At 32.9% G+C, this 17565-nt stretch overlaps 1 protein-coding gene across 3 annotated transcripts; it reads left to right on the forward strand.

The window, feature by feature from the left end:
• The first annotated feature begins 325 nt into the window (after positions 1-325).
• On the forward strand, positions 326-7788 carry LOC11441377 (homeobox-leucine zipper protein HDG2). 3 transcript variants are annotated; one of them, XM_003605852.4, is made up of 13 exons: positions 326-554; positions 977-1145; positions 1930-2224; positions 2362-2479; positions 2577-2765; positions 3164-3601; positions 3901-4002; positions 4314-4514; positions 5061-5235; positions 5397-5668; positions 5770-5865; positions 6120-6534; positions 7339-7788. In XM_003605852.4, the coding sequence occupies exons 3-12, from the start codon at positions 1995-1997 to the stop codon at positions 6501-6503; spliced, it is 2205 nt and encodes a 734-aa protein (XP_003605900.1). In that variant the 5' UTR covers positions 326-554; positions 977-1145; positions 1930-1994; the 3' UTR covers positions 6504-6534; positions 7339-7788. The 3 variants fall into 3 exon arrangements, with proteins under 3 accessions (XP_003605900.1, XP_024637467.1, XP_024637466.1); XM_024781699.2 differs by having other exon boundaries at positions 977-1141; XM_024781698.2 differs by having other exon boundaries at positions 977-1137.
• The last annotated feature ends 9777 nt before the right edge of the window (positions 7789-17565 follow it).

Consider the following 17565-nt stretch of genomic DNA (forward strand, 5'->3'; position numbering starts at 1 on the left):
ATATGAAGACGAAGATAAAATAGAGAATATTATATCATGCTTTGTTAACAATGAATAGATATCTATCCAAAATGAAATCACTAATCAAAATCTTACTAATTTAACAGAAAATCTATCAAATCACATGCGCAAAATCAAGAAGGAATTGAATTTGGTAGCCGTCATTGGTTGCACAAAATCACCGGCAAATAATTCTTTGTAATAATAAAAATAATAAGAAAATAAAAAATGGCGCGTCTCTTTCTCTCTCCCCTGAGTAGCAAGCAATGCAATTAAACCACCATTTAATGCAATTGCACCCTCTCAATACGCTCTTCAATTACTCCTCTTCCATTTCTTCCTCTATCTGTTCCCCACTCTCTCTCTTTCTTCCTTCAATGCTCTCTCTCTCTCTCTAAAAAACAACCGTTTCTTTCTTCTAACCTTTCACTTTTTTATTCCCATTTTAACCTTCTCAAAACCAGCATCTCTCTTCTTTTCTCAACAAGTTTATAGTATAGTCTTAACATAGATCTATATCTTCTTCTTTCAACTCTTTATATCATTCATTTCTGGTAAGTATAAAGTTTTTACCAAAGTTCATTTGAGATCATCTTAGTTTTTGCAAAATGAGACTAGCTAGGGATTTTTTTTTATGTAAATTTGTTTATATTTCTATAAAAAAAAAAAAAAAAGAATCTTGTGATAAGATTATAATTTTCCAGTGATTTTTTGTTTTTTTTCTAGGGTTGGCTGAATGTTAAAGAAAGAAAACGTTAGGTTTGAAAGAAAAAGATAACATATTTACTTAAAAATAGGAAACGTTGTAAGAATCTGCGAGATCTTCGTGTGAGTTACTGTTATTCTGTAAAAAAGAAATAATCAGAAAAATCATACACAATATATTTTCATTCTATTTGTTTCTTTCATAGAGAAATAAATATGGCATATTATTCATTATATTTCTTATTTATTGATGTATTTATTTTTCTTCTAGGTTAAGTTTTGTAAGAAAGAGATAATCCTGAACTGAAAAAGGAGCAAACTCTTGCAGATTATAAGCAAGAAAAAAGAGAAAGAAGCATGCTTTATGTGATAAAGATTAGTAACGTTGGTGTGTTTAGATCAACATCATTTTTGATTCTAACTCTTTGACAGGTTGGTAGGTAATGTTTGTATTAACTTTTCAACTCCTTTTCTTGATGTCTTTTTCTAACTTCATTTCCCTTTTCTTCATCCCCAACTCATAAATTCCCCTTTATGTTTTTGACTAAAATTTTAATGCAAAAATTTACACGTCAATTTTTAGATACTATTTTTTACACTTCTCTAATCTTATTTTATCTCTGGGTACAACTTCAAAGAAAAGTATTTTTTTATTATTTTAATTGCAAAGTCAAGGGTTTTATGTTTATTTTTAATTATTTTCTATTTATTGTTCCAATGAGGTTTAATATCCTTCTCGATACTCTAAATACACGTTATTTACATCATTTCACTTTTTCAAACTGTTTTCTTTTTCCATAAAAAAGGAAAAAAAAAACACGTTTTCATGAAAAAAAAAAAAAAAAAACCCATCCAGCTTTGTAAATAAATTTCTACAATCACAATCTCGACCATGACATAAATTTTTTGATGTTGAACAAAATGCAACACCACTTCTATTTAGACAATATTTTATCACAATTTTCTGCAATATTTAGAATCACTATAACTACAAATGTTATCACAATTACAAATTAAAATAAGGTATAAATAGTCTTATTACAACATAAATAAAAAGTTTTTTTTGACCAAATAATAATTACAAAAAGTTTAGTCAAAAAATAAAATTCATCAAAAGTTTTTTCTTGACTCAAAAGTTTGTTTTTATAGAGAAAAATTAAAAAAAAAGTTAGCTTCTTTTTTCTGTTTGTTCACTATATAATATTATCAATTATTTTTTACTAGTTTGAAGAACTACAACAAGGCTTGGGAATTATAAGATCTGAAGATAGATAAGAAGACAGAAAACAATGTTTCAGTCAAACCTCTTGGAAGCTGGTCAGTTCCATCCATTAGAGATGATGCAAAACACTTCAGAAAGCGATGTTCCTCGAATTCGAGAAGATGAATTCGAAAGTGGCACCAAATCTTGCAGTGAAAACCATGAAGGTGGTGCTGCTTCTGGTGAAGAACAAGGACCACGTCCTAAAAGAAAACGTTACCACCGCCACACTCAGCACCAGATCCAAGAAATGGAATCGTAAGAATACTATACCCTATGCTAAACATCTTCATCAAATTTTTTTCTTTGAGAGAAAGTACTTGTATAACATGGAGTTATGATTATATGTATATGTAAAAATTAGTGTAAATTGATGGATAATTTATTTGTCGCAGTTTCTTCAAGGAGTGTCCACACCCAGATGACAAGCAAAGGAAGGAGTTAAGCAGAGAGTTAGGGCTTGAGCCTTTGCAAGTCAAGTTTTGGTTTCAAAACAAAAGGACTCAAATGAAGGTATGATACTATTTTTTTTTTTTTTTGCATTTATATCAAAGCTCTTTTTGCATGTTTTGTTGTGTTTTTGGTAATGAAGTTGGTGTTTTGTTTGCAGACACAACATGAACGTTCGGAGAATTCTCAGTTAAGAGCAGATAATGAAAAGCTTAGAGCTGATAACATGAGGTATAGAGAAGCTCTTAGCAATGCTTCATGTCCTAATTGTGGTGGTCCAACAGCTATAGGTGAAATGTCATTTGATGAACATCATTTGAGGCTTGAAAATGCAAGGCTAAGAGAAGAGGTACTTTAGTTTTGCAACTTTTTTGATGTGTGAAATTTGCCATTTTCTCTTTCTTTTCTTGTTTTGAACAAAAAATCTACTTGTGCAAGCCTATAAAAGCAGTCTAAAAAACAACTACTTCAATAGACTTAGGGTTAAATAATCATATCCTCTACGGCCGCTGTATGGTGCAACAACCATAACAACCATTACATTTAGAGAGAGAAAGCTTCTCTTTATAAATTTAATGGTCGGTATGACTGCAGCACCATACAACCTCCGTAAGGGATCTAAGTACGAGTGCCAAATGAAAACCAACCCTTTCTTATTTTCCATTTTCTTTGAATAATGGGACACATGTATTGTGTTGTACTTGTATAACATATGTCTACTATAATTACATGATTTTTAATTTTCAGATTGATAGAATTTCAACAATGGCAGCGAAGTACGTTGGGAAGCCAGTGGTGAACTACTCAAACATTTCACCATCTCTCCCACCACGTACGGAAATTGGTTTCGGCAACCCACAAGGGATTGGTACTATGGACATGTATGGAGCCAGTGGAGATATTCTAAGGTCAATTAGTGGGCCGACCGAAGCTGACAAACCAATTATAATAGAATTAGCTGTTGCAGCTATGGAAGAGCTTATTGGGATGGCTCAAATGGGTGATCCTCTTTGGCTAAGAACTACACCTGAAGGAGCTGCTACCGTGCTTAATGAAGATGAATATGTTAGGTCGTTTCCTCGTGGGATTGGACCTAAACCTAATGGTTTCAAATGTGAAGCTTCGAGGGAATCTAGCGTTGTTATCATGAATCATGTCAACCTTGTTGAGATTCTCATGGATGTGGTATATCATTTATACATATTCTCTGTTACATTATTATTACCATATAGTACTTTGTTCACCCTTATGAATTTAAGTGTGTATATCATTGTTTAATATTGCGGCTGCGATGTGATCATTTTTATTGCGTAAAAATTGTAGAAAAGTGTGGTTGAAATTGCCGTTAAGGTGCCATCACATGACTTTAAAAGCCTTCATATTACAGCCGCAATTACGAATCTAATCATGGTGTATATGTTATGCTCTTTTTGTTTTGGATTTTGAAATTAATTTGATTAACTTTTCTTTTTTTTTCCTTTTAGAACCAATGGTCAACAGTGTTTGCTGGAATTGTTTCAAGAGCTGTGACTGTGGAGGTGTTGTCAACTGGAGTGGCAGGAAACTACAATGGTGCTTTACAAGTGGTACATAGTAACTGAACTGATTTTTTATAATAAAAATACGATTTTAGTTCAATCAGTAAGGAAAGTTTAGATAGAAAAATGTGAAATTTGTCTATAATTCGATCGCTAAATTCTGTGATAAGAGACTTAATTAGAAGCGAATTTTCTTTTTTCTGTCTCTAATTTCGGTCATAAATTTCGTTGCTTCTAGTAGTGTATTCAACCTCTTATTAATACGTCGAATAGTTATAGTTAACTTGGTACATACTTTTTTGATTGTTAAGGAGCAAAATTAATGAGAAGAAACGTGATTGTATTGTTTGATTTTGCAGATGACAGCAGAGTTTCAAGTACCTTCACCCCTTGTGCCGACTCGTGAGAGTTACTTTGTAAGGTATTGTAAACAACATCCTGACGGGACATGGGCAGTTGTGGATGTGTCTTTGGATAATCTGCGCCCGAGTCCTTCATCTAGATGTAGAAGAAGGCCTTCTGGTTGCTTAATTCAAGAGATGCCAAATGGTTACTCAAAGGTATTCAATAACACATTTAATTAGCACTTTATTAGTATATATTCAATGGAGAATAGTTTTACACATCATTGCTTTAAAATGTAGCCTTCGTTTGGTTCTGCGCCGTGTTGATCAAAAGCACAGTTGCTTTTTACATTGACGCGGAAGCGAGCATTTGTCACTTTTGAAACTCACGGCAAAAAACACCTTCAAATGCAAGTTTGCAAAGTAAAAATGGAACCAAACATCATCACAGATTGTACTTATGCTGCGAACTTTTATATTGCGGTGAATTATGAGCGATACTGACATAATATATAGTGGTATTTATGCTACTCATAGACATCTAATTTTTTTATATTCAACCGCAATTTAGAACTATGGTCCAAACATCTTATCACTTAGATATTTATGTATGTATTTTAAGAAATAATATTATTATAATCTAGACATTGATATATGATTTGATGTATATGTATTAATCTCAATAAATCAAAATCTTGAGGTGGAAATATTGATTTATTTTGTAATGTTCTCAATTTGGCTTAATATTTAATGAATGCATAGGTGACATGGGTTGAGCATGTAGAAGTGGATGAGAGGGGTGTTCATAATCTATACAAGCAACTTGTTAACACTGGAGATGCATTTGGTGCAAAACGTTGGGTTGCGACTTTAGATCGACAATGTGAAAGACTTGCTAGCTCCATGGCAACAAACATTCCCACCGTTGATGTTGGGGGTAAATAAATCATATCAGCACATTTCTTTTACATTATTTTCATCATATATTAAAATTATAATTTAATTTCTATGACTACTAATGTAAAAAGTGTTTCACAAGACGTAAATTCTTAATCCTTCGAATTTGTGATATGACGAGTGTTATATTGTGGATTTTAGTGATAACAAACCAAGAAGGGAGGAAGAGTATGTTGAAACTGGCAGAGAGAATGGTGATAAGTTTCTGTGGTGGAGTGAGTGCTTCAACAGCACACACATGGACAACACTGTCTGGAACAGGAGCCGATGATGTGAGAGTGATGACTCGTAAGAGTGTCGATGATCCTGGAAGACCTCCTGGTATTGTTCTTAGTGCTGCTACTTCTTTTTGGCTTCCTGTTCCACCAACACAAGTTTTTGAATTTCTTCGTAACGAGAACTCCAGAACTGAGGTAATGTTTTTTCTATTACTAATATCCATTTCCCTTAGGTTCTGCTCATGGTTTTTATATTTTACATGTCTTTTAATTTTTTTTAACCTCTTAAATAACAGTGGGATATTCTTTCTAATGGTGGAGTTGTCCAAGAAATGGCGCACATTGCAAATGGACGAGATACTGGAAATTGTGTGTCTCTCCTTAGAGTAAATGTAAGTCGATATAATATCCTCATTGATTTGAACTTCTGATGCAGTTACGCTGCAAACTTTTATATTGTGGCAAAATGCACGAGAGTGCGGTTGAAATCAAGTTTGCAATGTTGTTGCAGAGACCTCAAAATCTTTACATTGCATTCGCAATTGTAGTTGCGGACAGTTATTTAGAACCGGTTTTATATTTTCTATTTGACGATTTGAAACTTATCGTGAATTAAGTGTTACTAAACTATAAACACTATATGCAGAGTCCAAATTCGAGCCAGAGCAACATGTTAATACTACAAGAGAGTGTAACAGATGCAACAGGCTCATTTGTTATCTATGCGCCAGTAGATATGGTTGCTATGAATGTAGTTCTAAATGGAGGAGATCCAGATTATGTTGCACTTCTTCCATCAGGATTTGCTATCCTCTCTGATGGAAATGGAAATGGAGTCGGCGGTGAAACTGGAGGAGGAGTAGGAGCTGGTGCTGGTGGTGGTGGATCCCTTCTGACCGTCGCTTTTCAAATCTTGGTTGATTCTACTCCAACTGCTAAACTCTCTCTTGGATCAGTTGCTACTGTTAATAGTCTTATCGCTTGTACTGTTGAGAGAATCAAAGCTTCTTTATCTGGTGAAAGTGCTTAGTTGAGCTTCAAGACTAATAATGGATTTTGAGGTGATAATCTCATTATGTATTAGCCTATACTGAAGATTTTCATGTTGGTTCTTATTTTTAGTGAAAATTTGAAATAAATCATTATGGAGTTGCAATTTTAAGAACTAGTTTGAATGATTATTGTTCCTAGAAACATATGTCAGATACATGGTTTAAAATTGTGATTGCAATCTCAGTTGCAGCTACGTGCAAACTTTTATATTGCACTAAATGCGGACAAATGCGGCTGCAATCGTGAATTCGGATCACAATTTATAACCATGTTAGATGTATATGTGTTTTTAATCGCCTTGACATTTAAGGAGTACTACTTTCATCAAATCATTTTGAGTATAGGATACTAGCATTAGTAATTCAATTATTGATGTCTCGGCTTTATAGTCGAGTTATAGGGGAAGGAGTACTACTTTCATCAAATCATTTGGATATGATAATAGCCTTAGTAATTCAATTATTGATGTGTCGGCTTTTATAGTCGAGTTATAGGGGGGAAGGAGTACTACTTTCATCAAATCATTTGGAGTATAGGATACTAGCATTAGTAATTCAATTATAGATTTGTCGGCTTTTATAGTCGAGTTATAGGGTTTTTTTGTTAGTGTTTCGTCTATTGACGGTTCCTATATTTTGTACTCATGTTTTGCGTTTTGGTACATCTTGTACTTGAAGTTGCACTAGTTCAATAAACTTGTCCTTTCAAAAAACAAAAAAACTAGCATTAGTGAACAACATTAATTGACATTATAACATCTTGAATTATTCTATTTGAATGTTCTTTCTAACTTTGTTACAACTCTATTGCAGCTTACAAGGATGAAGAGGTTGCATTGCTTATGGAAAAAAAATCAAAAGGTGGTGAGGAACTTAATTAGGCTTAATTTACAAGAATGGGATGAAGTCAAGAGCGCACCTTGCAAGATCCTTTCTAAGAGGATTTAATTATAAGGTTCGGGAATTGACTTCCCCTAGGTATATTAAATGTTGACCTAACCCTATGTGACCTTACTACCCAATCAAAATTTCTTTTGGACTAATTAGATATGGTTAGGACCAGTCTTTTGTTTAGCCTAGGCTATAGTTTTGAAGTATCATTTAATTGTTATTTATGTGTTTTAGAAGCATTATGTGAGGTTTGAACCTAAGACACACCATTGCTTTAATTTCTCATTATAACTCTTTTCCTCTTTAGGATTTTGAAATTGATTTGTTTCATTCCTCCAAGTGATATTGACGTATATTTGTCTTGTGATTTAATATTTGTAGTATTTCTTTTATGACCTAAATATTCAATGATGAAGGTGGTTGAGTTAAGTTTAGGGATATAGTCTATCATATAATTAATAGAGGTTAAATGTGAAGTACCTTTAATTAATATTGTATTATGGGCAGGCTATTAATCATCACATCAAACTGACCTGTATGCTTTAGATTTTGACCATTATTTGCTCTTAATGCTAATATGCTATATGTGATTAGCCAAGTACGTGGCAACAAGGGATACTAGTAAAATTTATTAATCCTAACAAACTTTGTCATTTTGAACCCTTAATTATTAGATTGGTCAGCGTATTTTGAATGTTATTATTGTCAAGCTATTTATGTGGTGATCATTGATCATAGATGAAGGGTAGCATTTTCTATTGCAAGTCCAAATTCTAATAGGGTCATGCTAATTAGTACTTGAGGAACACTCATTAGCAACAAGGATGATATATGTTGTCTACTTGATCTTTAACATTGAATTATGGATTTTGTTAACAAGTGTCCTATGGCAATGGTTAAGAAAACTATAAATATAAAATTTGTTTTAAAAATATAAATTTTGACTTTTGATTAAGTAATAATTATACTACTTTTTATAAAAAGTTATTTGTTTTGGTTGCTTAATCAATGCCTTAAGGACACTGTTTAGCATTCTCCTTGAATTATTTGGTCTTCTTTCTTAAAAATCAGATGGTTCAAACATAATAAATATATAATAGTTTAGTAGACGAAATAATTTAACCTATATACCGAAAAATGAAAAAGTAAATTAGTAAACCAAAAAAACTAATAGTATACATATACTTCATAATGATACAATGCAAAGTGGTCACACTCACACACCTTTGATAATAAAGACACCTTCCACCTTTTGCATTAGAAAGAAACCACATTACATTAATATGCTACATGATACATTGAAGGCTGTCGGATACAATCATAGATCATAGATAAGAGAATAGAAGTAAGTTCCTTTGACCAAAAAATAGAATCTCTTAGACAAATCATCATATGTAAGAGAATAGAAGTAAGCTCCCTTTAACAATAAAGGATATTCCCTTACAATAAAGGATCTTGACACTTCTGAGCCATTTACAAATAGTTTGAGTTTGTATCTGATTTGATACACAATCAAATTTAGGATTCCAACTCTCCTAGATATGATATCACAAATTTAATGCTATATCAATGAAGTATATAAGAATGTGATCATAGAGTTGATTGATTTATAACATGATCTAATAACTTTCAATAGAGATGACTTGCATTTAAGCGCTAGCACATTTTTTTTTTATCACTACACTAAAATAAAAAGACAGGAGATGCATCATGAAACATTACAGCAGATCATAAAGTGGATAACCTATCAAGAAAAATCAGATCTATCCTTATAAAAGAAAAGTCCTAAAGAAAGAAGTTTCAAAGACCACCGTAGTACACAAAAGCTAGTCAGATTATGATCATTCTTGATCATAACAAATGTTACAAAACTATCCTCTCTATGAAAATTTGAGTAAAAGTATTGATATTCCTAGCTATTCTGATGCAAATGAACCGACTATTATGTATCTGCCAAGACAGCTTTGGAGGCACCCTTTTGAACACGTGTCCTCATTCCAACTGAGTTAAAGTTAGTAGGCTTCACTTTGTTCACATGCTTCTTATTCCTTCTCTCTGCCTTAGTTCTCTAAGAAAGAGTTGGACAATGCTGCTCAAAGTCTGATGTGGTGGTTTTTGCATTGTTTGCCACCTCAAGTCTTTTGTCATGGCTGAAAGTGTCCTTCATCACCTCTTCTACTTCATCCCCCAAAATTTGAAAAAAAATCTTCACTTACACACTCTTTAGGGCTGCAGCAGAATGGAGAGCGAATTTGAAAGCAAGAATCAAAGTTTGGCTTGAAGGGAGCTTGTCACTTGTCAATCATTTGTCACTGACCAAACCTTTTTCACATTTGGATTCAACGTTGTATACTTCAGTTATTTTTAGCTTATCCATTTCCCTTGCACTCTTTTCTCTAGAGGGAGATTCTTCAGAAATCATCAACTTCATTTTTTTTTTAACAACAAATTTTATTAAAACAACCAGACCCCTTCTCAAGACAAACAGAAATCGGTGAAACTGAGAATACAAACAAAAGGCGCTGCATATAGGCGGAACACCAAAAAATAAACACCCTAAAAACTCTCCTGAGGACAACACCCACCAAATAAACGTCACCACCTAAAACATATTCCTGCACGAAAAACGACCGCTGTAAAAAAGATATCCAACACCACCCGTCGTCACTACTCACCCCAAAGAAAAAACACCCCTCAAAATTAAACTCACAGTCTTGAACACCAAAGTTGAGCCACATCCGAAAAGCTCATATCCCAAAGATCATTCAGCTTCAATCACCTCTTGACTTCCGAACCACTGAAAGAAACCATAAAAAGCCCAAATCCAAACTTGATCCAACAAAATGACTTCCGATCTCGAATCAAAAGTGATCATCAACTTCATTGTTTGAAATTAAGTTCCTTTTATAGAGGTGGGGTGGAGAGATATCTGATGCCTTATTTTCGGTGAGACATCATACATGTTTGAGGTAAAATTATTATAAAAAAGTTTAAGATAAAATTTTTTAAAATATTGGGTTAATTATGTTTTTAGTCCCTATAAATATTCATAGTTTTCTTTTTAGTCCTTACAAAATCAAATCAAATTTTTTAGTCCTTGTGTTATTTTCCTTAAGCATTTTAGGGATAAAAAGTTTTGATGAAAATTTTTGACAGGGACTAAAAATGATGATAGAAAAATTTTATAGGGACTAAAAATGTTGATTAAAAAATTTATATGGACTAAAAAGTGTGATTTTATTTTGTAGGGACTAAAAACAAAATTCTGACTATTTATAAGGACCATTTACTTAATTAACCATAAAATATTATACGGGAAATAACATTATTATTTTAGGAGCAATGCTATATCTTTAGAAAAAGTTGCTATACTAAACTTCATTTTGTATCATTTTTACTCCCTCCGTCCCAAATTGTATGATTGTTTGGACATTTCACACGTATTAAAAAATGTAATTAATATTATTTGAGAAAGAGATATTATGAGTTGTTTTACAAAATTGTCCTTAATAAATGATATGAGAAAAATAAATGAATGAATAGAAAGAAGAGAGAGTAATTAATAGTTAATTATGTAATAGGAAAAGTAACATTAATATTTTATTGGTATTGTAAAGCGACATATAATTTGAGACAATTTTTTTTCTTTCTAAAATGACATACGATCTAGGAAGCGAGTACAAAATAAACGTGGATGAAAAAAATACAAGAAAAATACATATGAAAAAATACACGTGGATGAAAATTTGACAAGAAAAATACATATGAAAAAGTTCCTATTAAATATCAGAAATGATAAACAAACACATAACTTTTGACACAAATACGACATCAGTGGCATTTTCGTAATTCTAATTGAAGTGCAAGGACAGATTCGTAATTCTGTCATGCCAGTCTCACTCTCTCATCTCTCCCTCATCGTTCTGTGCTCTCTTTTCCCTCACTTCTCTCTCTCCGATATAGTTGTGGTGAAGGCGGAGGAGAGGAGAGCTTCGATTGTGGTGGTGATGGAAGGGGTTGATGTAGGAGGTGGCGGTGGCGAACGAGCTCGCGGATGCTGGTAGTCAGAGAGTATTTGAGAAGGAGGAGCTGGTTTCCGGTGAGAACACAGTCGGCGGCGGTGGTAGAGATAGACGGTTGTGGTGAGGACGATGATGAAAATGGTGGCGGTGGGTGATAAATCGATTTGAGAAGAAGGTTGATGGGCGGTGGTGGTGGTGTTGTGAATACAGATCTGAGAAGAAAAATGGTGGTTGTGGTCGGTGGATGGTGGTGAACAGAGATCGGAGAACAAACTGAGATGGTGAAACGACTGTCGCCGGTGGTCAATGACCGGAGAGATGAGCAGCGCTGGTTGGAGGGTGGGAGATGAGAGAGAAAGGAAATAATAGGGGAGGAGGACATAGAGAAAGAGGAAAAAAAAACAAAAAATAAAAATAAAAAAATACGTATTTTATACTGTGGTGTCTGTATTGTGTTTATAATTTTGTGTTCATTTATCATTGTTGATTAAATATACTCGTTTACACAAAACTTTCATTCTTTTTTTTTTGTTAAAAAAAACACTTTCATTCAATACATGTCTCCATACAATTATATTTTAAATTTGATATATTAAATTACATTATAACTACAATTAATTGGACCATATGGGGTAAAGTGTGCTCGAGAAAGAGCCAGGAGGGTTGAAGGTTAGGAAAATTAACAAGCGTTTACTTGTTGATAAAGGAAATGAGAGAGATGAGAAACGTGGCTGAAAAATGTTTGAGTGAGGTACGGTAGATTTTATTTTGTCATGTTCCAATTTTTTTTTTAACACTTTATGAAACGGTGCGTTTCAAACTGCATGTAGATTTAAATTTGGACTGCTATCCTTTTGGGCGTCTGGTCATCTATCTTACCTTGGCAAAGTATTTTTAGTGTGTTCCCCTTTTCAATATAGAAACTCATCATTTATTTAAGTCATTTGGTTAGCGTGTATGTGGATTATTTGAAAGGAAGGTAACATGAGAATCTTTCAAAACAATCAAGCCTCCATTGTTGAGATGTTTGACAATGTTTTTGTTAGTCTATATAGCCAATAAGATTTTAAGCTAGAGGGGGATGAATAGTTTTTTGAAAAGTTTTTCCCGAGTTTGATAAAAAGTGATTTTAACTAAATCGATTATTGGAATCGTGCGCCAACAATCACAACAATAAGCAAGAAGATAAACCTATGTGCAATAAGATTCAATGTTGAATTGAGTGATTAACAATACAAATCTTATTTACAATCAAACTTTAATGAGCCTTGAACAATTACAAAACTTTAGACAATTTCAATACTAAACCAATATGAACAATAATACCAAACTATCAATTGAAAACACAATGCATATGAAATTGAAGAATTGAATAGATCTTGCAATTAATTGATCTAAGCAAATTATTAAAATCTAATTCAACGAATTAGATTAACTTTTGATGAAAAACAACTTAGATCAACACTAGCAATTATCCTAACAATTATTCAATTAATCATATGCAATAATGAAAAGTAAAGAGGATGGGGAAGAGAAATAACACTGATATTTTTATAGTAGTTCTCTCTTTCTCGTCATCGCTAGAGCTACATCTACTCTTCTTGATAAATTACGCCTTCACCAAGGTCATCCACTAAGTAACAATGTTGAATACAATGTGTTTACAAGAGTTCCTTGAAATTAAACCTAATTCTTCAACTCATGTGCAAACACTCCCTCAAACTTCAAATAACCTTTGAATTTGGTGCTCCTTGAATCTTCGAATCCTTGATTACGGTGCACCCCTTCAAACTCTTCATTCAATTCTTCGATGCTACGTCCGGTAAACGAATCCCATTTGACTTCAAGAACGGTTAGAAAGACCCCCAAGACCTTTGGAGGTTGAATGATATTAATCACTTAACTTTGGGACCTTGATTAAGCCCAATCAATTTCCTTGAATGAACCAACTTACAATCCCTACTAGCACCCTAGCAAATCAATGTGACTCAATGTACAAAGTGATTCTAAGAAAAAAGGCTTAAATATGATTTTTGTCCCTGTAAAAAAAAAAATTGAAAAACATCCCTGTAAAATTCTTTTTGTTTGAAAAAGGTCCCTGACCCCACATTTTTGATGATACGGCATGGATTTTGCCACGTGGCAGTCCATGTAATTAAAAAATTAAAATTATTTTTAAAGTTTTGAAAATTATTTTTTTAAATTAAAAAAATATGAAAATAAATTCAAAAATCATTTAAAAAAATCGAAAAAAAAAATGTTAAAATTAAATTTTCGACCATTAATTTTTTTAATTTGAAAATTATATTTTTTTCTTCATATTTTAAAGAAAAAATAAAAAAATCATTTCATTTTTTTTCCAGAAATTTCAGATTTTATAATTTAAAAAAAAATATTTTTTTTTAAAATTATATGATAAAAATAATTTCAGAAAATAATTTTTATATTTTTAAATTGTTTTCAGTTTTTTTATATTTTAAAAATTTAATATTATGTGGCATGTCACGTCAGGGCCACGTGGCATAAGTTGCACAATTAGCAACTGCCATGTGGCAAAACCATGTCACTTCAACGTCTTAGTGGGGCCAGGGACCTTTTTCAAACAAAAAAAAATTATTAAACCTGTGTGAACTGGAGTTGAAATTGGTTTGCAGTTCATTATATTAAACCTTTTCAAAACATCTTGTGCATACTTCCTTTGATGCATCAGAATTCCTTGTGAATTCATTTCAAACTCAATTCCTAGAAAGTATGTGAGATTGCCCAGATCAGACATCTCAAACCTCTTCATCATGTTTTTCTTAAAAACCTTCATTTCTTCTTTATTGTTTCCAGTAAAAATCCTGTCATCCACATATAAGCATACAATAAGCTTATTAGCGGTGTTTCTGCAGTAAATTCCATGTTCAGTTACACATTTCAGGAAACCTTGTTGAACAAGAAAACTATCTATTTTCTTATTCCAAGCTCTTGGAGCTTGCTTTAAACCATACAGAGCTTTGTCAAGTTTATATACATACCCCTCCTTTCCCTTTATCTCAAATCCTAGTGGTTGATTCACATATACTTCTTCTTCAAGCTAAGCTCACCATTGAGAAATGCTGATTTCACATCTAACTGGTACATTGACCAGTTGTTCTTGACTGCTATAGCAACAATCAATCTGATTGTTTCCATCCTTGCCACTTGAGCATATATTTCATAATAATCTTGACCATACTTCTGTAAGAATCCTCTTGCAACTAGCCTGGCCTTATATTTTGCAACTTGATCATCCGGCTTCAGTTTTGTCTTGAAAACCCACTTAACAACAATACACTTCTTATCAGTAGGTAGTTGAACTAATCTCCAAGTTTCATTCTTCTCTATAGAGTCTAGTTCTTCAATCATTGCTTTCTTCCAGTGATTTTGTTTAAGAGCTTCCTCAAAAGATACAGGTTCAGCTTCAGCAAGCATTGCTGATTGCACAATTTCACCTTCATCTGTGACTGCTTGATCAGGAAATCTCTCAAAATCTCTCAACCTGACTGGTGGTTGAGTATTTCTTGTTGGTCTATTAACAACACCTGCACCTCCTTCATCTGTATCACCAACTACTTCTTCTTGTTCTTCAGTCCCAGCATCTTCTGTTTATGAATCAGATAGATAGAAGTGACTGTCAAATTTTTTTGATGCCTTGTCTTTCCAGTTCCAGCACTTTGTTTCATCAAACTTCACATCCTTGCTGAATACTATTTTCTTACTATTGGATCATATAGTTTGTAGGCACCAGTTGAGTGATATCCAACCATAATCATTACTTGAGATATCCAACCATAACTATTTTCTTACTATAAATATATGGTTCTAGCATTTGATTTGATATTGATGTTATTCTTGCATTTTAATGCTTATGTTTGATTTAATTGTGATTGAGAAATACTTTTGAATCTAGGTTTAGAATAACCATCTATCAAAACATAGGTTCTAGACATGGAATTGATGTTTTGATAATCACATTTTATATCCAAACTTAAAGCTTTCTTATCATTCAATAGATTGAGAAATCATCGATTGAACGATAAGACCGACTCTTGAATCATTTAATAGTCTGAGACATCGACGATTGGATGATACAATTGATTTCACAATATTGTTTGGACACGAATGGTGTTGTCGAGGGATACATGATAATATCAAAGAAAAGATAGAATCCATGTATGGTCATTAGGTTACGTGTGACGCTTGATCAAGGAACTCTAATCCTAACAAGTTTCACGCCTTATTAATCTCAACTTTTACTCTTGCAACTTAGTTACTAAAACAAACAACAAATCATCTTTAACTTAGAATGATATTTGGTGTCTAACGGTCCCGTGATATCGCACTAGTCCTTGAGGAGAAGATATAAATACTTACTATTGTTTGATGCAAAAATACTACATCACTTCTTTGTAGGGCTTCTATTGATGAGATATGCTGTAGTAGCAGCTGCTTCTCCCCACAAATAATGAGGCATCTGCTTTCGCTTCAGCATGCTTCTTATCATATTTACCAATGTTCTATTCTTCCTCTCTGAGATTCCATTGTGTTGAGGTGTGTATGGTGCAGTGACTTCATGATTTATGCCATTTGATGAACAAAAATCATTGAACTCATTGGAAGTATACTCACCTCCTCCATGAGTTCTTAGCCTGCTAATCATTTCACCACTTTGATTTTGAACTAGCAGTCTAAACTTCTTAAACACACCAAATACTTCATCTTTCTTAGCCAACAAGTGAATCCATAACTTTCTAGTAAATTCATCTATGAATGTCACAAAGTATCTATTTCCTCCTACTGATTTCACTTCAAAGGGTCCGCATACATCAGAATGAATTACCTCAAGTTTTCTGGTTGCATTGAATGGTACTATTGCATTGTATGAACTTCTGTCTTGCTTTCCAGTACAACACATATCACATACTTCATTAGGCAGCTTTATCTTTGGTAAACCTTGAACCATTTTCTTCTCACTAAACATATTCAAGTCCCTGAAATTGATATGCCCATATCTTTGATGCCATAACCAGTTTTCACTCTTAACTTCTGATAGCAGACAATAACATTGATATTGATTTTAAAAGTTCTTTGCTTTGACATAGGAGCTTTCAGAATTAACCTACTCTTACTATCAAATACCTTCATAGCTTGTGCCTCACGCTTCATAGTGTATCCTTTTTGCAGTAATTGACCAATACTAATGAGATTGCTTCTCATGTTTGGTACATACAACACATCAGTGATGCAAGCTTTCTTGCCATCCTTCTTATGAATCAGTACTTTCTCAATACCAACTACACAAACTATACTATTGTCTGATCATGCAAAAATGAAGGCATGATAATTTTACAAAAAAAAGATGTAAATAAAGGTCATATATATTTTTATTGAACAAAACATAACAGATTATACTTTTACAGTTCTTGTGCATGTCTATATCATTATATCCTATTCCTATTTAGGGGAATAATTAGGGGAGGAGGAATAATATAAAGGCATTTGTGGTTAGTAACATTAGAATGTAGATTAAATTGTTTGGCGACATTACTAATTTATTCTAAGAAACGTTTATTGGATCCAAAATGTTATCAAGTGTGACCAAGAGTAACGACTAAATAAGAATTGAGATGGGATCAGAATAATAAGTAGGATTATGATGATTGTGAGAACTTGCATCCTGAGATTCTAAGATGGACAGGTAAGAATTTTGCTGATGTGTCACAAAATAGATTGCATGACACACAAGATGATGAGGTGGTAGCACTAAAGGGTTTATAAAGTTTCAATGTAATGAATCCACAATTTTTATGATATGATTTTCATTGGACTTCTTATCAAGTGTTCTAAAAGTATTTGTTAATATTTCCCAATCAGTTATAATAGATTAAGGAAGCCCTCATTCACATTAAGAAGCAATAGCTCTACTAATCAACTAAATATTATAACAGGAAAAATAGCATTATAGTTTCATTGATAATGTAAAGTGATTTATAATTTGGGAATGAGGGAGTTGATTAAAACAACGGAAAATAACCCATGATTACTTGGGTAAGATGAAAGTGATCTCTTCCAGCTTAACCAGATGTCGTGAGTTTGAATCCGG

The sequence above is a fragment of the Medicago truncatula genome, chromosome 4 (genome assembly GCF_003473485.1).
Source record: "Medicago truncatula cultivar Jemalong A17 chromosome 4, MtrunA17r5.0-ANR, whole genome shotgun sequence".
Lineage (NCBI taxonomy): Eukaryota > Viridiplantae > Streptophyta > Magnoliopsida > Fabales > Fabaceae > Medicago > Medicago truncatula.

What these genes read in the sequence shown, in the direction of transcription:
- LOC11441377 (XM_003605852.4), top strand. Translation starts at nt 1,995, where the DNA reads ATGTTTCAGTCAAACCTCTTGGAAGCTGGTCAGTTCCATCCATTAGAG. An exon ending in TCCCACCGTTGATGTTGGGG is followed by an intron (nt 5,236 to 5,396) that starts GTAAATAAATCA and finishes TGTGGATTTTAG; the next exon opens with TGATAACAAACCAAGAAGGG. An exon ending in ACGAGAACTCCAGAACTGAG is followed by an intron (nt 5,669 to 5,769) that starts GTAATGTTTTTT and finishes CTTAAATAACAG; the next exon opens with TGGGATATTCTTTCTAATGG.